At 42.2% G+C, this 17500-nt stretch overlaps 1 protein-coding gene and 1 pseudogene across 2 annotated transcripts in view; both read right to left on the bottom strand.

Moving 5' to 3' along the window:
• LOC136276830 (fibroblast growth factor receptor 4-like) overlaps positions 1 to 17500 on the bottom strand; it is a 117716-nt pseudogene that overhangs the window by 43036 nt on the left and 57180 nt on the right.
• The window catches only part of LOC131800267 (muscle, skeletal receptor tyrosine-protein kinase-like), a 22716-nt gene continuing 7796 nt past the window's right edge, over positions 2581 to 17500 (bottom strand). Inside the window, exons 5-8 of one of the 2 annotated variants that reach the window (XM_066168108.1) lie at positions 14940 to 15254; positions 9529 to 9843; positions 4034 to 4173; positions 2581 to 3618 (exon numbers count right to left, since the gene is read on the bottom strand). In XM_066168108.1, coding sequence (XP_066024205.1) covers positions 3571 to 3618; positions 4034 to 4173; positions 9529 to 9843; positions 14940 to 15254 — 818 coding nt within the window. In that variant the 3' untranslated portion in view covers positions 2581 to 3570. The remainder of the gene's footprint in view (positions 3619 to 4033; positions 4174 to 9528; positions 9844 to 14939; positions 15255 to 17500) is intronic. The other variant, XM_066168115.1, reaches the window with a different exon arrangement.

Genomic DNA, 17500 nt, shown 5'->3' with positions numbered 1-17500 from the left:
GACAAAATCTCCAGCTACATTTAAAATTCTTTCATCCCACTTCAGTCCCAGATATGAATCAGACACCCTATTTGACTCCAATTGGTAAACCATCTTCCCTCTTTGAAGAACGCCGGGCAAAACACTCCCAAGACCTTCCATGAAAATATCTTGGTCAACATTAAGGTCTATGTTTATATCAGGGTCCTCTCGCCGCCCAGACCAAAGCTTTTTCGTTATTTCACGAGCAAGTTGGCCATGGAACGATTCTTTTCTATCCTCTAGAGAGTTTTCCGAGGGGATGAACAGCTGCGAACAAACGGAAAATATCCAGATCCTCTATCGGCCCTGAAGGGTGTCCATTCATCGAAGCATGTGCTATAGCCAACGTAATGAATTTTCAATCTCTCTTGTTGATTTTGTCAACCTCCCTGATCTCAGTATCATACAGTTTTGTCTCTTTCTATCGTGGATTCGCCTTTCTAACGGGGGTGTATGTTAAGTATTTATTGTAAAATCGCTTTGCTTTTTTATTTCCCTCATTAACCTGTCCGCCATTTTGAAAATTCGCAACGGAGAGCATGCGCATTACTTAGGGTTAGTGGTCGCGTACACCTGGAACCGAGAAAAACAAATGTTTCTCTCGCTGGGGAAAGAGTTTGATATGAAGCAAGCTCAGGATATTTGAAATTGATTTATTAACTATATAATATTTAACTGCAGGTAAAAGCATTTATTCTTTTCATCCAAAATTTTTCTCCTCAAATATTACATTGGGATGTAAATTGCGATACAAAAAAAAACCGTACAGCACAACCTACAGCACAAGCTATCAGCGGTCTTCTCTTTTGTGCGGACCTTTGTGAAAACAGTACAACATGGAACTGGATCGTCGTGATCTAAATTTAAGCGATTATTTCTTCACTTCAGTAGCCTAAACCTTAATTTCCCCCTCAGCTTCCAGACATGGAGAGTTTATATTCTGATTTTGGAAAAAATTCAGCTCTGTAGGACGTTAAATGGGTGATTCACCGTGAAACGTGGCCAATTCTGACATTTGTTTTGATACCACGAATCGCTAAGGATGCCGCCTACTTTTCGAAGGCAATACCTAGCTATTTGTTGAGGTTATCATGGATTTCACCAATTTGGTTATTAGAAAAATTCTGAAGTGAGTCATGAAGCCGGGCTGCAAAGCGGGTAAGCTGTATTTATGACGAAATCTGTTCCAGTGGTTCGATTTTGGTGTAGGTGAAAAAATCGCGAATACTCGTACATGTGCTGATTCAAACGGTCATAACTTTTGAAAAATCGAAAATGTACAGGGGTTTTTGCATATTTTTGCCTATAAAGGTCTAAAATTAACGGCTGTGTAGGATAGAGTCGTCAACCAGGTCCCAAATCCCAAAACTTAGCGTCTAAATCAAGGTTATCTACGGCTATCGGCTGATGGCGATTTCAAGTGGTCAGAATATGCTAAAATTCGCCTTTTCAAATATATTGAGAGGGCAAATTCTAACTTTCTTGGCAAACTAGAAAGGTTTTTAAGCAATCTGATACAAATTCTGTGGCTTAACTATGCGAATCAAATATTTTACAATGTTACAAAATATGCCTATTTTGAAACAAAATCGCTTACCCACAATCTATTTAGGGGAGACGATTTTGTGTCTTCGAGCAGAACTATGAATGAGGATTTCTCACCAATATCAGCGTTTTCTATCTTTAGAAAGTTATGCTCTATTAATCCAGCTAAGGCACAAGGACCGGACGGTATCCCCGGATGGCTCCTAAAGGAGAATGCGGATCTTTTGGCGCCATCCATCATGGATATCATGAATGCCTCCCGAAGTGAAGGCCGTTTGCCCTTATCTTGGAAAGAGGCAGATATCGTCCCTGTCCCCAAGCAAAGACCTATCCAAGACATCAATAAGCACCTTCGCCCTATCTCCCTTACGCCTATCCTTTCCAAGATGGCAGAAGATTACATTGTTCATGAATTTGTGATACCTGCCGTGTTAAAGAAAATCGACAAAAGACAATATGGGACAATACCTAAATCATGCACTACGCACGCACTTGTTAGCATGATCCATAATTGGCACGTTAGCTCCGATGGGAATTCGGCCGTGATTAGGGTTGTTCTATTTGATTTCCGTAAAGCGCTCGATCTTATTGATCACAACATCTTAGTGTGTAAACTCTTAGATTACGATATTCCGAACCACATATTATGCTGGATTGTTGACTTTTTATCGGATAGAAGACAGAGAGTGGCGTTACATTCCAGCTGGTGTCCCACAGGGGACCAAGCTTGGGCCATGGTTATTTTTAATTATGATTAATGATCTGAATGCAGGAGAAGCAGAGATGTGGAAATATGTGGATGATACCACAATTTCAGAGGTGATAGCTAAAGGCCAAGAGAGCTGTATTCAGCAAATGGTAGACGATCTCGCAATACAAGCAAGGGATGAAGGTTTTCAGTTAGACGAAAGGAAATGTAAAGAGCTTAGGATTAACTTCGCAAAAAACGAACCAGAATTTGATCCTATCTGGGTTAACCGTCAGACCCTTGAGACTGAAAAGTATAAAATTATTAGGACTCAATATAAGTAGTGATTTAAAATGGAATGCCCATGTGTTAGAGCTGGTTAGGAAGGTTTCTAAAAGACTATATTTTCTAAGACAGTTGAATAGATCGCATGTCGCCACAAAAGAGCTTCTTCTATTTTACATTACATGCATTCGGTCTACTCTGGAGTACGGCAGCCCAGTTTTCCATCGCGCTTTACCAAGTTATTTAAGCGAAGACCTAGAAAGACTTCAAAAACGTGCTATGAAGATTATTTATCCCGAGCTTTCGTATGCCAAGGCTCTGGAAATATCTGGACTTTTAACGCTGTATGATAGAAGAGAGGCAATCGCAGCAAAGTTGTTCAATGAAATATGTGCAAATCAATCTTACAGTCTTCATAAACTACTTCCAAGCAAATACCAACCTGGCTACTATCTGAGAGAACAAAGAACATTTATTCGTCCGAGGTGTAAAACTGAAAGATGCAAGAATAGCTTTCTCTTAAGTTACGTTTATCGTAGGTGATAATTAGATATTAATTTGTTTCTTATTTTACATAGGAATTCGACGCATGCTTGTAATTTTGTCATTCTGTAACAGTTTTTAATTAGGAAATTGATTAATTAGTTGTAATTTAGTAAGCTGGAAATTTCGCCTTTGTAAACCTTATCGCAATTCAGCTTTTGGCTGCAAGTTCTTAAGGTGAATAAACTATCTATCTATCTATCTATCTATCTATCTATCTATCTATCTATCTATCTATCTATCTATCTATCTATCAATCTATCTATCTATCTATCTATCTATCTATCTATCTATCTATCTATCTATCTATCTATCTATCAATCTATCTATCTATCTATCTATCTATCTATCTATCTATCTATCTATTTTTCAATCTTCGAGACGTTGCGACTAATTATGGCCCATCCTCATCTACCAGCGGAGCGACAACATTTACCACTAAAGGCGCTGGAACGTTCGTATTATGATTCTCATCTTCCGCTATTCCCTCAGCGAAATCGTACCATGCAGATCACATCTTCCTCATCCCTGTTTTCCTGTTATTGAAATGGATAGAATGTCAATATCTTCAACTGATAACAGTTCATGGTCACTAATGACTTGGTGATCGAAATACCCAGTCGTTCAAAACAACAACAAAAAAAATAGTTTGTTCACCTCCTTGAGTATTCTTTCCGATTTAATTCAGCAGCAATTTAGCTGAAGAAAAAATATCGTTTTGAGAGTTGGACAAAGTTAATTTTTAACCTTTTCCACCATAACATCAGTATGCATATTCTCCATACATTCCCTTAGGTGCTGACGAGGAGAATTTGTTTCAAAACCCAGAGCTTCTCGAATTAGAGACCATTTCCTTTATTCTCATTACCTTAATGTGTGATTTGCGGGTGATATTGTTAGGAGAAGTTAGATGCTTTCACTCTTAGGGGTTAAACAATCTATGAAAAATACCTGGTTATTTGGTCTTGCACGTCGATAGAGAAACGCCATGGTGCACCCACACATGATTGTCATTATGATGCCACCAAGCACACTAAGCGCAGTAATCATGGAGACTGAACGATGCCGATCTTTTCTCGATGACGCTGTTGCTGGATACAGCAGTTAAAAAAAGAGGAAAAATCGCATGCAGTGAGAGTCGGCAAACTTGAGAAATTTTTCAGTTACTTATCGTTCGTGTGAAATTTCATACTGAGCTATGTTACATAATTGCCCCTCAGGGAAATTGAACGTAAAGTTACAAACTGTACCAATCTGCGACCTCATCTAGATGCTTAATGGACAAGAACGCATATTTCGATGGTGTTTCTCCAGCGCTGCTCGTTGTAACACAATTATATTTGCCGACATCTTCTTCTTTTACTCCTCCTAGTGACAACTGGTTTTGCATGATGTTTTTGTCATCTAGTAAACATTGGAATGACTCTTGCCCTTGGGTTTGAGTTTGCAGCATTCAAATTATTGTTCTTGACCCATGTGATATTTGGCTTCGGAAGACCAGCGGCAGAATAGTTAAAAGTTACATTGGAACCGAAAAGAACAGTTTTGTAGGGGCCAGCTTCGCTTAGCGAAAATAAATACGACACAACAAATTGTATGCGTTCAGATTCCTTGTATTCTTGTAAACAACGATTTACATACGAAGACCTATTTGGCGACGATTCGAAGTTGCTGCTTCTTACTTACTCCTTTGCTAAAAACTAAACTTAACAAAAAACGGCAAAAAAACCACAAACAACGCCCAAGCAATGCACATGGTGTGAGAAATTGAAACCCTAGGTAAATTGTTAGCGGTGCAATAGTGTGTAAGTACACGATTCAACGAATTATACACGCTCTCCCCAGAAAAAAGACAAGGGAGTCTTTCTAAACTTAACGCAATTGCTGTTCAAGAATTTTTTCTGGCTTGAACTGGTTTGTTTTGTTCTTCAATACGGCTTCGCAACTTCTCTTCTAGCAAAAGAAGCTTTCTAATGTCTCTGCGGTATACTCCTTCTGCTGTTCTATCGATTAATTGGCGCACTATCCCTTCACTGTCCGGGAAGGTCCGTTCCACTTAAGCTTTTGGCCTCTACCCTCAAGGCATGTTCCTGTCTTTCATCCTAAAAACCAAATCACCAACTCTGAGGTTAGGCTTCGGACATAACCATTTCGGTCGCACCTGTAGCGTCGGCAAGTACTCTTTCGTCCATCTGCACCAAAATTCGTTTTCGAGAAGATGAACATGTTTCCATCTTACCTTGAACTTGTCCGACTCTTCAAACACGTCTGGGCAAAAGGACTGGTTCCTACAAAACAGAAGAATATGGTTCTGCATAAGCGCTTCTAAGTCTTGCGGGTCACTTGCGGGACACTGAAGTTATCGGTCTGTCGTTCAAGATTTTCTCAATTGCTACCAAAAACGTCCGCAAACCTTCGTCATTGAGAAGTCGCTCTTCAATTAATGAGTACAAGATTCTTCTGATCGAGCTTATGAGTCTTTCCCAGACTCCCCCTCGGTGGCTCGCTGGTGGTGGATTGAACTTCCATTCAATTCCTCTATTAGTCAAGGCTTGGATCCTCTCTTGATCCCACACTTTCAAAGCCTTAACAACGTCCAACTCGGCTTCTCTCGAAGACTCGATAGGCTCCTACGTGTCCATTGAGATGGTGATAATGACGAATTACCAACTCAGTAACTGGGTGCTTTCCTGGAAGTACCATTGGGTACTTAGCATTGTACTTTAGATCTGAATGCTTCAATCTTCCTCCGACACGTATAATATCCCTTCTTCTTCAAACGGTTTAAGTCGTGCAAGTCGACCTGTTATCACTGACTTGTCAATGTCTATGGGAAATGACTGTCTCTGTACAAACTTCACAAGTCTCTTCTCTGCTTCAGTCACTTCGGACACTGATAAAGGGGTGGGACTGAGCTTCAACTCCATCTTTGAACTTGCGTTTCGTTCAGCCCGTGATTTTGGACGTGTAAGTATGTGTAAAACACAAATAATCCACGCGGCTAATCTTCGCAGCCGATCTCATTTACAATAGCGTTGAAACAGGGAACACCAATCATTTTTTGCACGACAGCTGCTCCAACCATAATCTTCGCTCTTTTAACTCCTTCGTCGCTGTCTAGGAGTGCTTCTGAAGCTTCTCTAGACTGCGGAGCGATTCGTCTTCGTTCTTCCATAAGAATTCTGCTCCATTTTCCCACATTTCTAGTTTCTTGGTCTCTGAGGCTTTGATTTCTCGATAAGGATAGTCTGCAGGGTTGTGTTCTGATCTCACATGACGCCACTGCCTTGGTTCTGACTCTTTCTGTATAATAGCCACTCGGTTGGCAATAAAGGTAAAAAATCTTCGTGTTTCGTCGGCAATATACTTCAGAACTATTATCGAATCGAAACAATCCAGTAAGTAACACTGTCAATCCTCAATCTTCCTTCAAGTTACTTAATTACGGTCTTCTTGATTCAGGTAGCTGCGGTCAATTATAACCACGGCATGGTGATTGCGTTCTTCAGTGGTCTCACGCGCGATTTACCCATGACGAAACTGCAATGTATCTTTCCTTGAAATGGGGGGCAGATGTGAGACTGTTCCATAACCATTCTCTTGCGACGCATTAGCAATATGATGTGGCTCTGCCCGTGCAACTCTACCAAAGCTTTCTGGCTTGAAACATCTCGAGATCCTGAATTCCTGCAAAGTCATAAGGCCTACTCTCCACTTTCTCCAACGGAGACGGATTTCTTCTGGGATATTGTTGTCCCAACTTAGCTTTAATTTACACAGTTCTTGACTGATTTCTCTTCCAAGTTGTAGTAACGAACTGGCAAATCTGAGTAGATCGTGTACGGTCGCAATCGAGGAAAGTACTCCCTTATAATTCTCTGGCTGTTCTCGCTCGCTAAAAACGAAGTCGATCGTATCACGTTCTACTTCCCAATGGATTCATAAAGCCTTATCCAGAGACAAGTTGTGGGATTTCAAATCTAGATCCTTAATGTGCGGAGCTCTTTCTCCCATAGGAATGCTGACAAGACATCACGACGGTTCAAAATCCATTTTGGGAGTTGGAAGCCTCCTCTTCTTCCTCTCGAAATGGAAGTTGAATCTGATAATGCCCATTTACTAAGGTCACTGACTGATCCACGGTTACTTCGGCTTTACGGTATTCAACCGACATGCCTTCTTCTAAGGTTCCGTTCGTGTCGCCAAATTCTTCATTGTACATGCGCTCCAGTTGTACATCAAGAACTTCACGCTTAGTGTGTGTTATGTTCTTCCCTCTTGTCTAACTGCAAGTGGATAATTTCTGGATGATCGCTGCCTATCAGGATTGTTACCTTTTTATCTCCTTTTTCGGGTACACTGATGTCAGCAAAGTGAGGCTACTTCCTTACTTCTCCGTTGGTAGCCACATACCTTAACGTAGAAGGGAGACTCCATGCGGTTAACACATGGCTAAGTTTTGAACTCTGTATCTCCTTAAAGAGACTTAACGTTCAGCTGAACCTCAAGGTCGGTCCTTTTCTCTTCACAATTGACCGTCGCCATCGTAACACTAGTCGACTTCATATCATTCAAATCCAACTCCCGCACCAGGCCCTCGAGGCAGAAACTAGCATCTGACCAAGAACACTCACATGAGTAACTATCTCTTTGGCACCATCGCGACCACTGATTTTAACTGGGACAGCCTCCAAGCACACTCGGGGTCGACTGGTCCCTACTACACCCACAGTAACAGGCTCACTAGGTGGAGTTGTAGTGCTCGGAGGATTATCTGATCCAATCTTAGCGGCTATTGACCCTGGGACGTAGAAGAGATCTGCGACGGTTCCTTTTGCTGCACTATTCCTTTCAGCACTTAGAAACGTATTACGACCGTTAGTCTGGATGCCACTCCCATTTCCGTCGGCTTCACTAAAATGGATTAAATAATGGTGGTCTTAGCCACACCCTGGCTTTGAGGAAGGGAATCCTCTGGGACACTGTCTCGTGTTATCTCCGAACGATCTCTTAAAGAGGAACTTCTAAATATCCGACAGCTCCAGACTTTATGTGGTCCCGAGCACTGTGGACACTTCAGTGAAACTCCGGTATGTATGGCGGTGCCCTGCTGATCTTCTTCACCGTGGGTGTGGCTTTAAGCGGGTAATCTGCCTTTCCTTTGCCAGATTCCTTACTTTCTCTCTCAGCACACGGAGAAAACTTCAGTTCTTTTCCACATCCATTGTTGACACGGTGTGCTGCCTCTCTAACAAAACTAACGAAATCCAAATACGCAGCTCGACCTTTGCTCTTGATGAGATCTCCTGCTCTATCGACCCACTTTCTTTCAAGACCTTCATCGGGAAGCTTTCTCGTTAGCGTAATTATCACATCCCCACCGAACTTTATTAACTCTACTTTTGGTAGGGATGGACCTTGCTTGATGCCTTGTGCAATTGTTTCCAACCTTCTGACAGCTGTGCAGGGGTCAGTGACGAAGGAGAGAGGTACGGGTACTGCATTTGCAAAAGTGGGTCTGCTGTGAAACAAACGCTGGGTAGACTTCAGTTGCTGTTCCAGTTAGACTTGTTCTTGGGGCACAGTAATAAGCGGGTGTTGACTGGAAACTCGCTGGTGATAAACTCGCAATAGAGTACAGTGGTGGCTGAATTGTGTCAAGTGCAGGTGTTGTAGTAAGTTAAAGAGAGTGTCGAGTCACAGAGCTAACTAAGGAGTGAGATTCCCTCCTGAAGCTTACGCCAGTGACCAAAATTGGACACAGATGGGGGCCTCTTTTTCTTCTGTCTTCTTTTACTCCCTCCATTCATTCTTCATACCTGGCAACGGTTTCTTCTACTTCTGTTTTCCAACTCCTGGGATTGTAATCAAGTCTTGCACGACATTCCGACGTTTCCACAGTTCTCCTAAATGTCCAGCTCTCCGACGCCCAGCATGAACGGCTCTCTCGGTGTTGACTTCCTCTTTATTCAAAATCTCGCTCGGTGCTTTCTTTTAGACAGATCTTGACATACGAACTCTAACTTTGAATTATGTGGGGGCCAGCTACGCTTGGCGTAAATAAATACGACACAACAACCTGTATGCGTCCAGATTCCCTATATTCTTGTAAACAACGATTTACAATACGAGGATCTATCCGGAGACGATTCAAAGCTAGTGCTTCTTAAAAGATAGCTTCTAAATCCTTAGCTTAAAACTAACCTTGATAAAAAACGGCAAAAAAACTTCAAACGAGGCCTAGGTAACGCACATTGCGTGGAAAACTGCGCCCTAGGTATATTGTCAGCGGCGCTATAGAATGTAAGTAAATTCAACGAATCCCACAAGTTTGGTTCACCAAAATTTCTTTAAAGTTTCTTTCATCCCTTTCCAAAGAAAAAAATTGTTGGTCCATCATAAAACCTGGTGCCAAGTTAACAAGTAATATACAGCATAAGTCTCACCTAAATCCTCGATGGACAAGAAAGCCGGGTTGGATGCTTTTTCTCCCGCAGTATTATTTGCAACGCAGTGATATTTTCCTTCATCTTTCTTCTTTGCATCTTCTATTACCAGTTGGCTATGAATTTGTTTCTCGTCCAGGGCAGTCTTAATGTATTTTATTCTTGGGTTGGACTGTAGAGCGAGTGAATCGTTGTTCTTTATCCATGTGATGGATGGCATGGGAGAACCTTTGGCGGTGCAGTTTAAAGTTACGTTGAAACCAGCAACGACGGTTTGGTTCTTTGGATCCTCGACAGTCTCTGGTGGCAGGAAAGCTGACACCGACAATCCCAATAAAAAATGTGTTGGGAGAAGATAAAAAAATTAAAAAACTGAAGGGGGCACATAAAACAGGAAAAGTGGGTTGGTAAGGGAAACTCTACGAACAAAAAGCGAGCTTTGTCACGTTTTAGACGTCTTAGAATATTTAGCCTAGCCTTAGCCTTAGCGAAAATAAATACGACACAACAAATTGTATGCGTTCAGATTCCTTGTATTCTTGTAAACAACGATTTACATACGAAGACCTATTTGGCGACGATTCGAAGCTGCTGCTTCTTACTTACTCCTTTGCTAAAAACTAAACTTAACAAAAAACGGCAAAAAAACCACAAACAACGCCCAAGCAATGCACATGGTGTGAGAAATTGAAACCCTAGGTAAATTGTTAGCGGCGCAATAGTGTGTAAGTACACGATTCAACGAATTATACACGCTCTCCCCAGAAAAAAGACAAGGGAGTCTTTCTAAACTTAACGCAATTGCTGTTCAAGAATTTTTTCTGGCTTGAACTGGTTTGTTTTGTTCTTCAATACGGCTTCGCAACTTCTCTTCTAGCAAAAGAAGCTTTCTAATGTCTCTGCGGTATACTCCTTCTGTTGTTCTATCGATTAATTGGCGCACTATCCCTTCACTGTCCGGGAAGGTCCGTTCCACTTAAGCTTTTGGCCTCTACCCTCAAGGCATGTTCCTGTCTTTCATCCTAAAAACCAAATCACCAACTCTGAGGTTAGGCTTCGGACATAACCATTTCGGTCGCACCTGTAGCGTCGGCAAGTACTCTTTCGTCCATCTGCACCAAAATTCGTTTTCGAGAAGATGAACATGTTTCCATCTTGCCTTGAACTTGTCCGACTCTTCAAACACGTCTGGGCAAAAGGACTGGTTCCTACAAAACAGAAGAATATGGTTCTGCATAAGCGCTTCTAAGTCTTGCGGGTCACTTGCGGGACACTGAAGTTATCGGTCTGTCGTTCAAGATTTTCTCAATTGCTACCAAAAACGTCCGCAAACCTTCGTCATTGAGAAGTCGCTCTTCAATTAATGAGTACAAGATTCTTCTGATCGAGCTTATGAGTCTTTCCCAGACTCCCCCTCGGTGGCTCGCTGGTGGTGGATTGAACTTCCATTCAATTCCTCTATTAGTCAAGGCTTGGATCCTCTCTTGATCCCACACTTTCAAAGCCTTAACAACGTCCAACTCGGCTTCTCTCGAAGACTCGATAGGCTCCTACGTGTCCATTGAGATGGTGATAATGACGAATTACCAACTCAGTAACTGGGTGCTTTCCTGGAAGTACCATTGGGTACTTAGCATTGTACTTTAGATCTGAATGCTTCAATCTTCCTCCGACACGTATAATATCCCTTCTTCTTCAAACGGTTTAAGTCGTGCAAGTCGACCTGTTATCACTGACTTGTCAATGTCTATGGGAAATGACTGTCTCTGTACAAACTTCACAAGTCTCTTCTCTGCTTCAGTCACTTCGGACACTGATAAAGGGGTGGGACTGAGCTTCAACTCCATCTTTGAACTTGCGTTTCGTTCAGCCCGTGATTTTGGACGTGTAAGTATGTGTAAAACACAAATAATCCACGCGGCTAATCTTCGCAGCCGATCTCATTTACAATAGCGTTGAAACAGGGAACACCAATCATTTTTTGCACGACAGCTGCTCCAACCATAATCTTCGCTCTTTTAACTCCTTCGTCGCTGTCTAGGAGTGCTTCTGAAGCTTCTCTAGACTGCGGAGCGATTCGTCTTCGTTCTTCCATAAGAATTCTGCTCCATTTTCCCACATTTCTAGTTTCTTGGTCTCTGAGGCTTTGATTTCTCGATAAGGATAGTCTGCAGGGTTGTGTTCTGATCTCACATGACGCCACTGCCTTGGTTCTGACTCTTTCTGTATAATAGCCACTCGGTTGGCAATAAAGGTAAAAAATCTTCGTGTTTCGTCGGCAATATACTTCAGAACTATTATCGAATCGAAACAATCCAGTAAGTAACACTGTCAATCCTCAATCTTCCTTCAAGTTACTTAATTACGGTCTTCTTGATTCAGGTAGCTGCGGTCAATTATAACCACGGCATGGTGATTGCGTTCTTCAGTGGTCTCACGCGCGATTTACCCATGACGAAACTGCAATGTATCTTTCCTTGAAATGGGGGGCAGATGTGAGACTGTTCCATAACCATTCTCTTGCGACGCATTAGCAATATGATGTGGCTCTGCCCGTGCAACTCTACCAAAGCTTTCTGGCTTGAAACATCTCGAGATCCTGAATTCCTGCAAAGTCATAAGGCCTACTCTCCACTTTCTCCAACGGAGACGGATTTCTTCTGGGATATTGTTGTCCCAACTTAGCTTTAATTTACACAGTTCTTGACTGATTTCTCTTCCAAGTTGTAGTAACGAACTGGCAAATCTGAGTAGATCGTGTACGGTCGCAATCGAGGAAAGTACTCCCTTATAATTCTCTGGCTGTTCTCGCTCGCTAAAAACGAAGTCGATCGTATCACGTTCTACTTCCCAATGGATTCATAAAGCCTTATCCAGAGACAAGTTGTGGGATTTCAAATCTAGATCCTTAATGTGCGGAGCTCTTTCTCCCATAGGAATGCTGACAAGACATCACGACGGTTCAAAATCCATTTTGGGAGTTGGAAGCCTCCTCTTCTTCCTCTCGAAATGGAAGTTGAATCTGATAATGCCCATTTACTAAGGTCACTGACTGATCCACGGTTACTTCAGCTTTACGGTATTCAACCGACATGCCTTCTTCTAAGGTTCCGTTCGTGTCGCCAAATTCTTCATTGTACATGCGCTCCAGTTGTACATCAAGAACTTCACGCTTAGTGTGTGTTATGTTCTTCCCTCTTGTCTAACTGCAAGTGGATAATTTCTGGATGATCGCTGCCTATCAGGATTGTTACCTTTTTATCTCCTTTTTCGGGTACACTGATGTCAGCAAAGTGAGGCTACTTCCTTACTTCTCCGTTGGTAGCCACATGCCTTAACGTAGAAGGGAGACTCCATGCGGTTAACACATGGCTAAGTTTTGAACTCTGTATCTCCTTAAAGAGACTTAACGTTCAGCTGAACCTCAAGGTCGGTCCTTTTCTCTTCACAATTGACCGTCGCCATCGTAACACTAGTCGACTTCATATCATTCAAATCCAACTCCCGCACCAGGCCCTCGAGGCAGAAACTAGCATCTGACCAAGAACACTCACATGAGTAACTATCTCTTTGGCACCATCGCGACCACTGATTTTAACTGGGACAGCCTCCAAGCACACTCGGGGTCGACTGGTCCCTACTACACCCACAGTAACAGGCTCACTAGGTGGAGTTGTAGTGCTCGGAGGATTATCTGATCCAATCTTAGCGGCTATTGACCCTGGGACGTAGAAGAGATCTGCGACGGTTCCTTTTGCTGCACTATTCCTTTCAGCACTTAGAAACGTATTACGACCGTTAGTCTGGATGCCACTCCCATTTCCGTCGGCTTCACTAAAATGGATTAAATAATGGTGGTCTTAGCCACACCCTGGCTTTGAGGAAGGGAATCCTCTGGGACACTGTCTCGTGTTATGTCCCTGTGAGAGACATGCTCTGCAAAGTCGGTGTTGTCTCCCAGTCTTTGAACGATCTCTTAAAGAGGAACTTCTAAATATCCGACAGCTCCAGACTTTATGTGGTCCCGAGCACTGTGGACACTTCAGTGAAACTCCGGTATGTATGGCGGTGCCCTGCTGATCTTCTTCACCGTGGGTGTGGCTTTAAGCGGGTAATCTGCCTTTCCTTTGCCAGATTCCTTACTTTCTCTCTCAGCACACGGAGAAAACTTCAGTTCTTTTCCACATCCATTGTTGACACGGTGTGCTGCCTCTCTAACAAAACTAACGAAATCCAAATACGCAGCTCGACCTTTGCTCTTGATGAGATCTCCTGCTCTATCGACCCACTTTCTTTCAAGACCTTCATCGGGAAGCTTTCTCGTTAGCGTAATTATCACATCCCCACCGAACTTTATTAACTCTACTTTTGGTAGGGATGGACCTTGCTTGATGCCTTGTGCAATTGTTTCCAACCTTCTGACAGCTGTGCAGGGGTCAGTGACGAAGGAGAGAGGTACGGGTACTGCATTTGCAAAAGTGGGTCTGCTGTGAAACAAACGCTGGGTAGACTTCAGTTGCTGTTCCAGTTAGACTTGTTCTTGGGGCACAGTAATAAGCGGGTGTTGACTGGAAACTCGCTGGTGATAAACTCGCAATAGAGTACAGTGGTGGCTGAATTGTGTCAAGTGCAGGTGTTGTAGTAAGTTAAAGAGAGTGTCGAGTCACAGAGCTAACTAAGGAGTGAGATTCCCTCCTGAAGCTTACGCCAGTGACCAAAATTGGACACAGATGGGGGCCTCTTTTTCTTCTGTCTTCTTTTACTCCCTCCATTCATTCTTCATACCTGGCAACGGTTTCTTCTACTTCTGTTTTCCAACTCCTGGGATTGTAATCAAGTCTTGCACGACATTCCGACGTTTCCACAGTTCTCCTAAATGTCCAGCTCTCCGACGCCCAGCATGAACGGCTCTCTCGGTGTTGACTTCCTCTTTATTCAAAATCTCGCTCGGTGCTTTCTTTTAGACAGATCTTGACATACGAACTCTAACTTTGAATTATGTGGGGGCCAGCTACGCTTGGCGTAAATAAATACGACACAACAACCTGTATGCGTCCAGATTCCCTATATTCTTGTAAACAACGATTTACAATACGAGGATCTATCCGGAGACGATTCAAAGCTAGTGCTTCTTAAAAGATAGCTTCTAAATCCTTAGCTTAAAACTAACCTTGATAAAAAACGGCAAAAAACTTCAAACGAGGCCTAGGTAACGCACATTGCGTGGAAAACTGCGCCCTAGGTATATTGTCAGCGGCGCTATAGAATGTAAGTAAATTCAACGAATCCCACAAGTTTGGTTCACCAAAATTTCTTTAAAGTTTCTTTCATCCCTTTCCAAAGAAAAAAATTGTTGGTCCATCATAAAACCTGGTGCCAAGTTAACAAGTAATATACAGCATAAGTCTCACCTAAATCCTCGATGGACAAGAAAGCCGGGTTGGATGCTTTTTCTCCCGCAGTATTATTTGCAACGCAGTGATATTTTCCTTCATCTTTCTTCTTTGCATCTTCTATTACCAGTTGGCTATGAATTTGTTTCTCGTCCAGGGCAGTCTTAATGTATTTTATTCTTGGGTTGGACTGTAGAGCGAGTGAATCGTTGTTCTTTATCCATGTGATGGATGGCATGGGAGAACCTTTGGCGGTGCAGTTTAAAGTTACGTTGAAACCAGCAACGACGGTTTGGTTCTTTGGATCCTCGACAGTCTCTGGTGGCAGGAAAGCTGACACCGACAATCCCAATAAAAAATGTGTTGGGAGAAGATAAAAAAATTAAAAAACTGAAGGGGGCACATAAAACAGGAAAAGTGGGTTGGTAAGGGAAACTCTACGAACAAAAAGCGAGCTTTGTCACGTTTTAGACGTCTTAGAATATTTAGCCTCACGTTTTTCCATTTGCAATCCATTTTACACATGCTTCTTCATTTCTTGTTGTCCATGTTACTTGGTCGCTACTTAAGAATGCTCTTACTAAAAGGCTGGTTTTCACTGGCGACGGAGTTAGAGTTGGAGTCGTAGTCAGAGTGGAAAGAGCACTCCGAGCGAGTGAAAACTGAAAATCAGAGTCATAAGCGGAGTCATTAGCTCGACGGAATGGGAGTCGGAAGAATCAGAACGGTTTCATTTATTCCGTGGTGAAAACTAGATTGTCGCAGTCGTGAGTAGAATCGGAAAAAAACAACCAATCACATGCCAGTTGTCAGGCCCTGGAAGGGCCTGTACAGTCTTCCGCCTACGAATTTGACAATTCTTCAAAGGATCGTAAGCGACAGAGTCGTAAGTGGTAATGGTATTTTTCTTCTGATTCTGTCAGTTTGATTTTCACTTGATCGTATAGCTCTTTGCTCATGATTACAAATCCGACTCCGTGTCCGTCGAAAGTGAGAACCAGCCTTAAGGTGTAGCAGGACTAAGCGACAAGGAGCATGTCTTCTTTTAATGGAGAGGAAGTTAGTACATAGAAGGTAAATACCAATGCGCAGTTTAATGCACTGAACACTCGGCCATATTCCCCTCTCTACTTAACAACTTTTAGAAGTCCCTTTCAAGTTGAAGTATCATGACAGCTGATTTGAATGGCAAGGCGCGTGAGACTGAAATTACAAACAACCCGGAAAAGGCTTGTAGAAGTAGGCAAATAAGAAAAAAATCACTCCCCTTCTCTTGTTAAATTTCAGTCCAATTTTTGTTATTAATTTATGCAAATCGGTCCGTGTGACGAGAAGCAAATCAAAGTAACAAAACGTTTTGGAACAGCTGATGAAATAACGCGTGAGTTCCAGAAGGAATCATAGCGTAGAATGGCTATTGTTCTTGTGACATTTACTTACAGTTCAAGAAGACGCATAGGTCTGTCATAACGCTTATTACTATTCATGGAAGCCCAGAAAGAAGCTTTTTTATTGGTTGCTATGAACGCGCGGCAATACTCATTAACTTGAATGTGGCGGCAAACTGAACAATGGCTTTAGTGCGCTATTGTTACTCCCTCTGTTTGAATGACCACAACCCGCTTTTGTTTCTTCCTTCGTTTGAATAAACTCAGAGTAAGTTAAATACTTTACAGGGCTGACCATAACTATCTCGCCATTTGAACGCAGCCTCTTCGTTTATTTGAAGATAAAACATCGGGTTGTTTTCGTTCACAAATGGAGGCACTATATGTACATGTAACGGATTGATCGGGTTGTCAACGAGCTCTGAAAAGAGCTCCCGATCGCTGACGTTTTCCATGACTTTATCCATTGCGCGATATGATCGGCTGTTTGAATAAACCAGCTGATTTACTTTACTTACTTTTAAAATTCGTGGTAATAGTGAATAATTTTACAACTGAATGGTTTTTATGAATGGTCTATTATTTAGTCTTGGTAACCATTGTTATTCAATCGAAGGCTTAAAACAATAGCTCGCTCGCTCAAGACGCGCCATTTTCAAACGCGAATTCAACCAGCAGTTTTCAAACTGAAAAGGATAGTGGTTCCCGTTGACCAATTTGTAAACTTTTTGCAGATTCTTGATAAGAAAAGATGAATTTTCTATAAACCGTGCGTGGGTTGTCGAAATTCAGTAAAAGTTTTCAGAAATTTGCTTTGGAAAACGGACTCCATACAAAAAAGGTCAATTTTTCCTTATTTTCAAGTGCAAAAGGATACTCCTTCCACTTGGTCAATCTTCTTTATTTTAGTCTTAAATTGTTGATACAACATTCCTCTTCAAAATTCCGTGCGTGGGTTTTAAGATTTTTAATTCTTGAAATCAGGAAAGCAAGTTTTATTAACGCTACTTGGCCAATTATGGCCCTTTCTTCTCTAATTTTGGGCTTTTCAGAGCGCGTATTTGCGCTTCGGTGATCATGAATATTTTAATGAATGTCACAGCATTCTGCCCTATGGGGTCGTCCTGTGTTGCTCTTCAGGCTACTGTTGTTTCGAAAATCGCTTTTGGTACGGGTGCGAAACGACTCAAC

This window comes from Pocillopora verrucosa, chromosome 1 (assembly GCF_036669915.1).
Source record: "Pocillopora verrucosa isolate sample1 chromosome 1, ASM3666991v2, whole genome shotgun sequence".
NCBI lineage: Eukaryota > Metazoa > Cnidaria > Anthozoa > Scleractinia > Pocilloporidae > Pocillopora > Pocillopora verrucosa.
The sequence above is the reverse complement of the archived record's forward strand: the minus strand, read 5'-3'. Positions and strand labels throughout refer to the sequence as shown.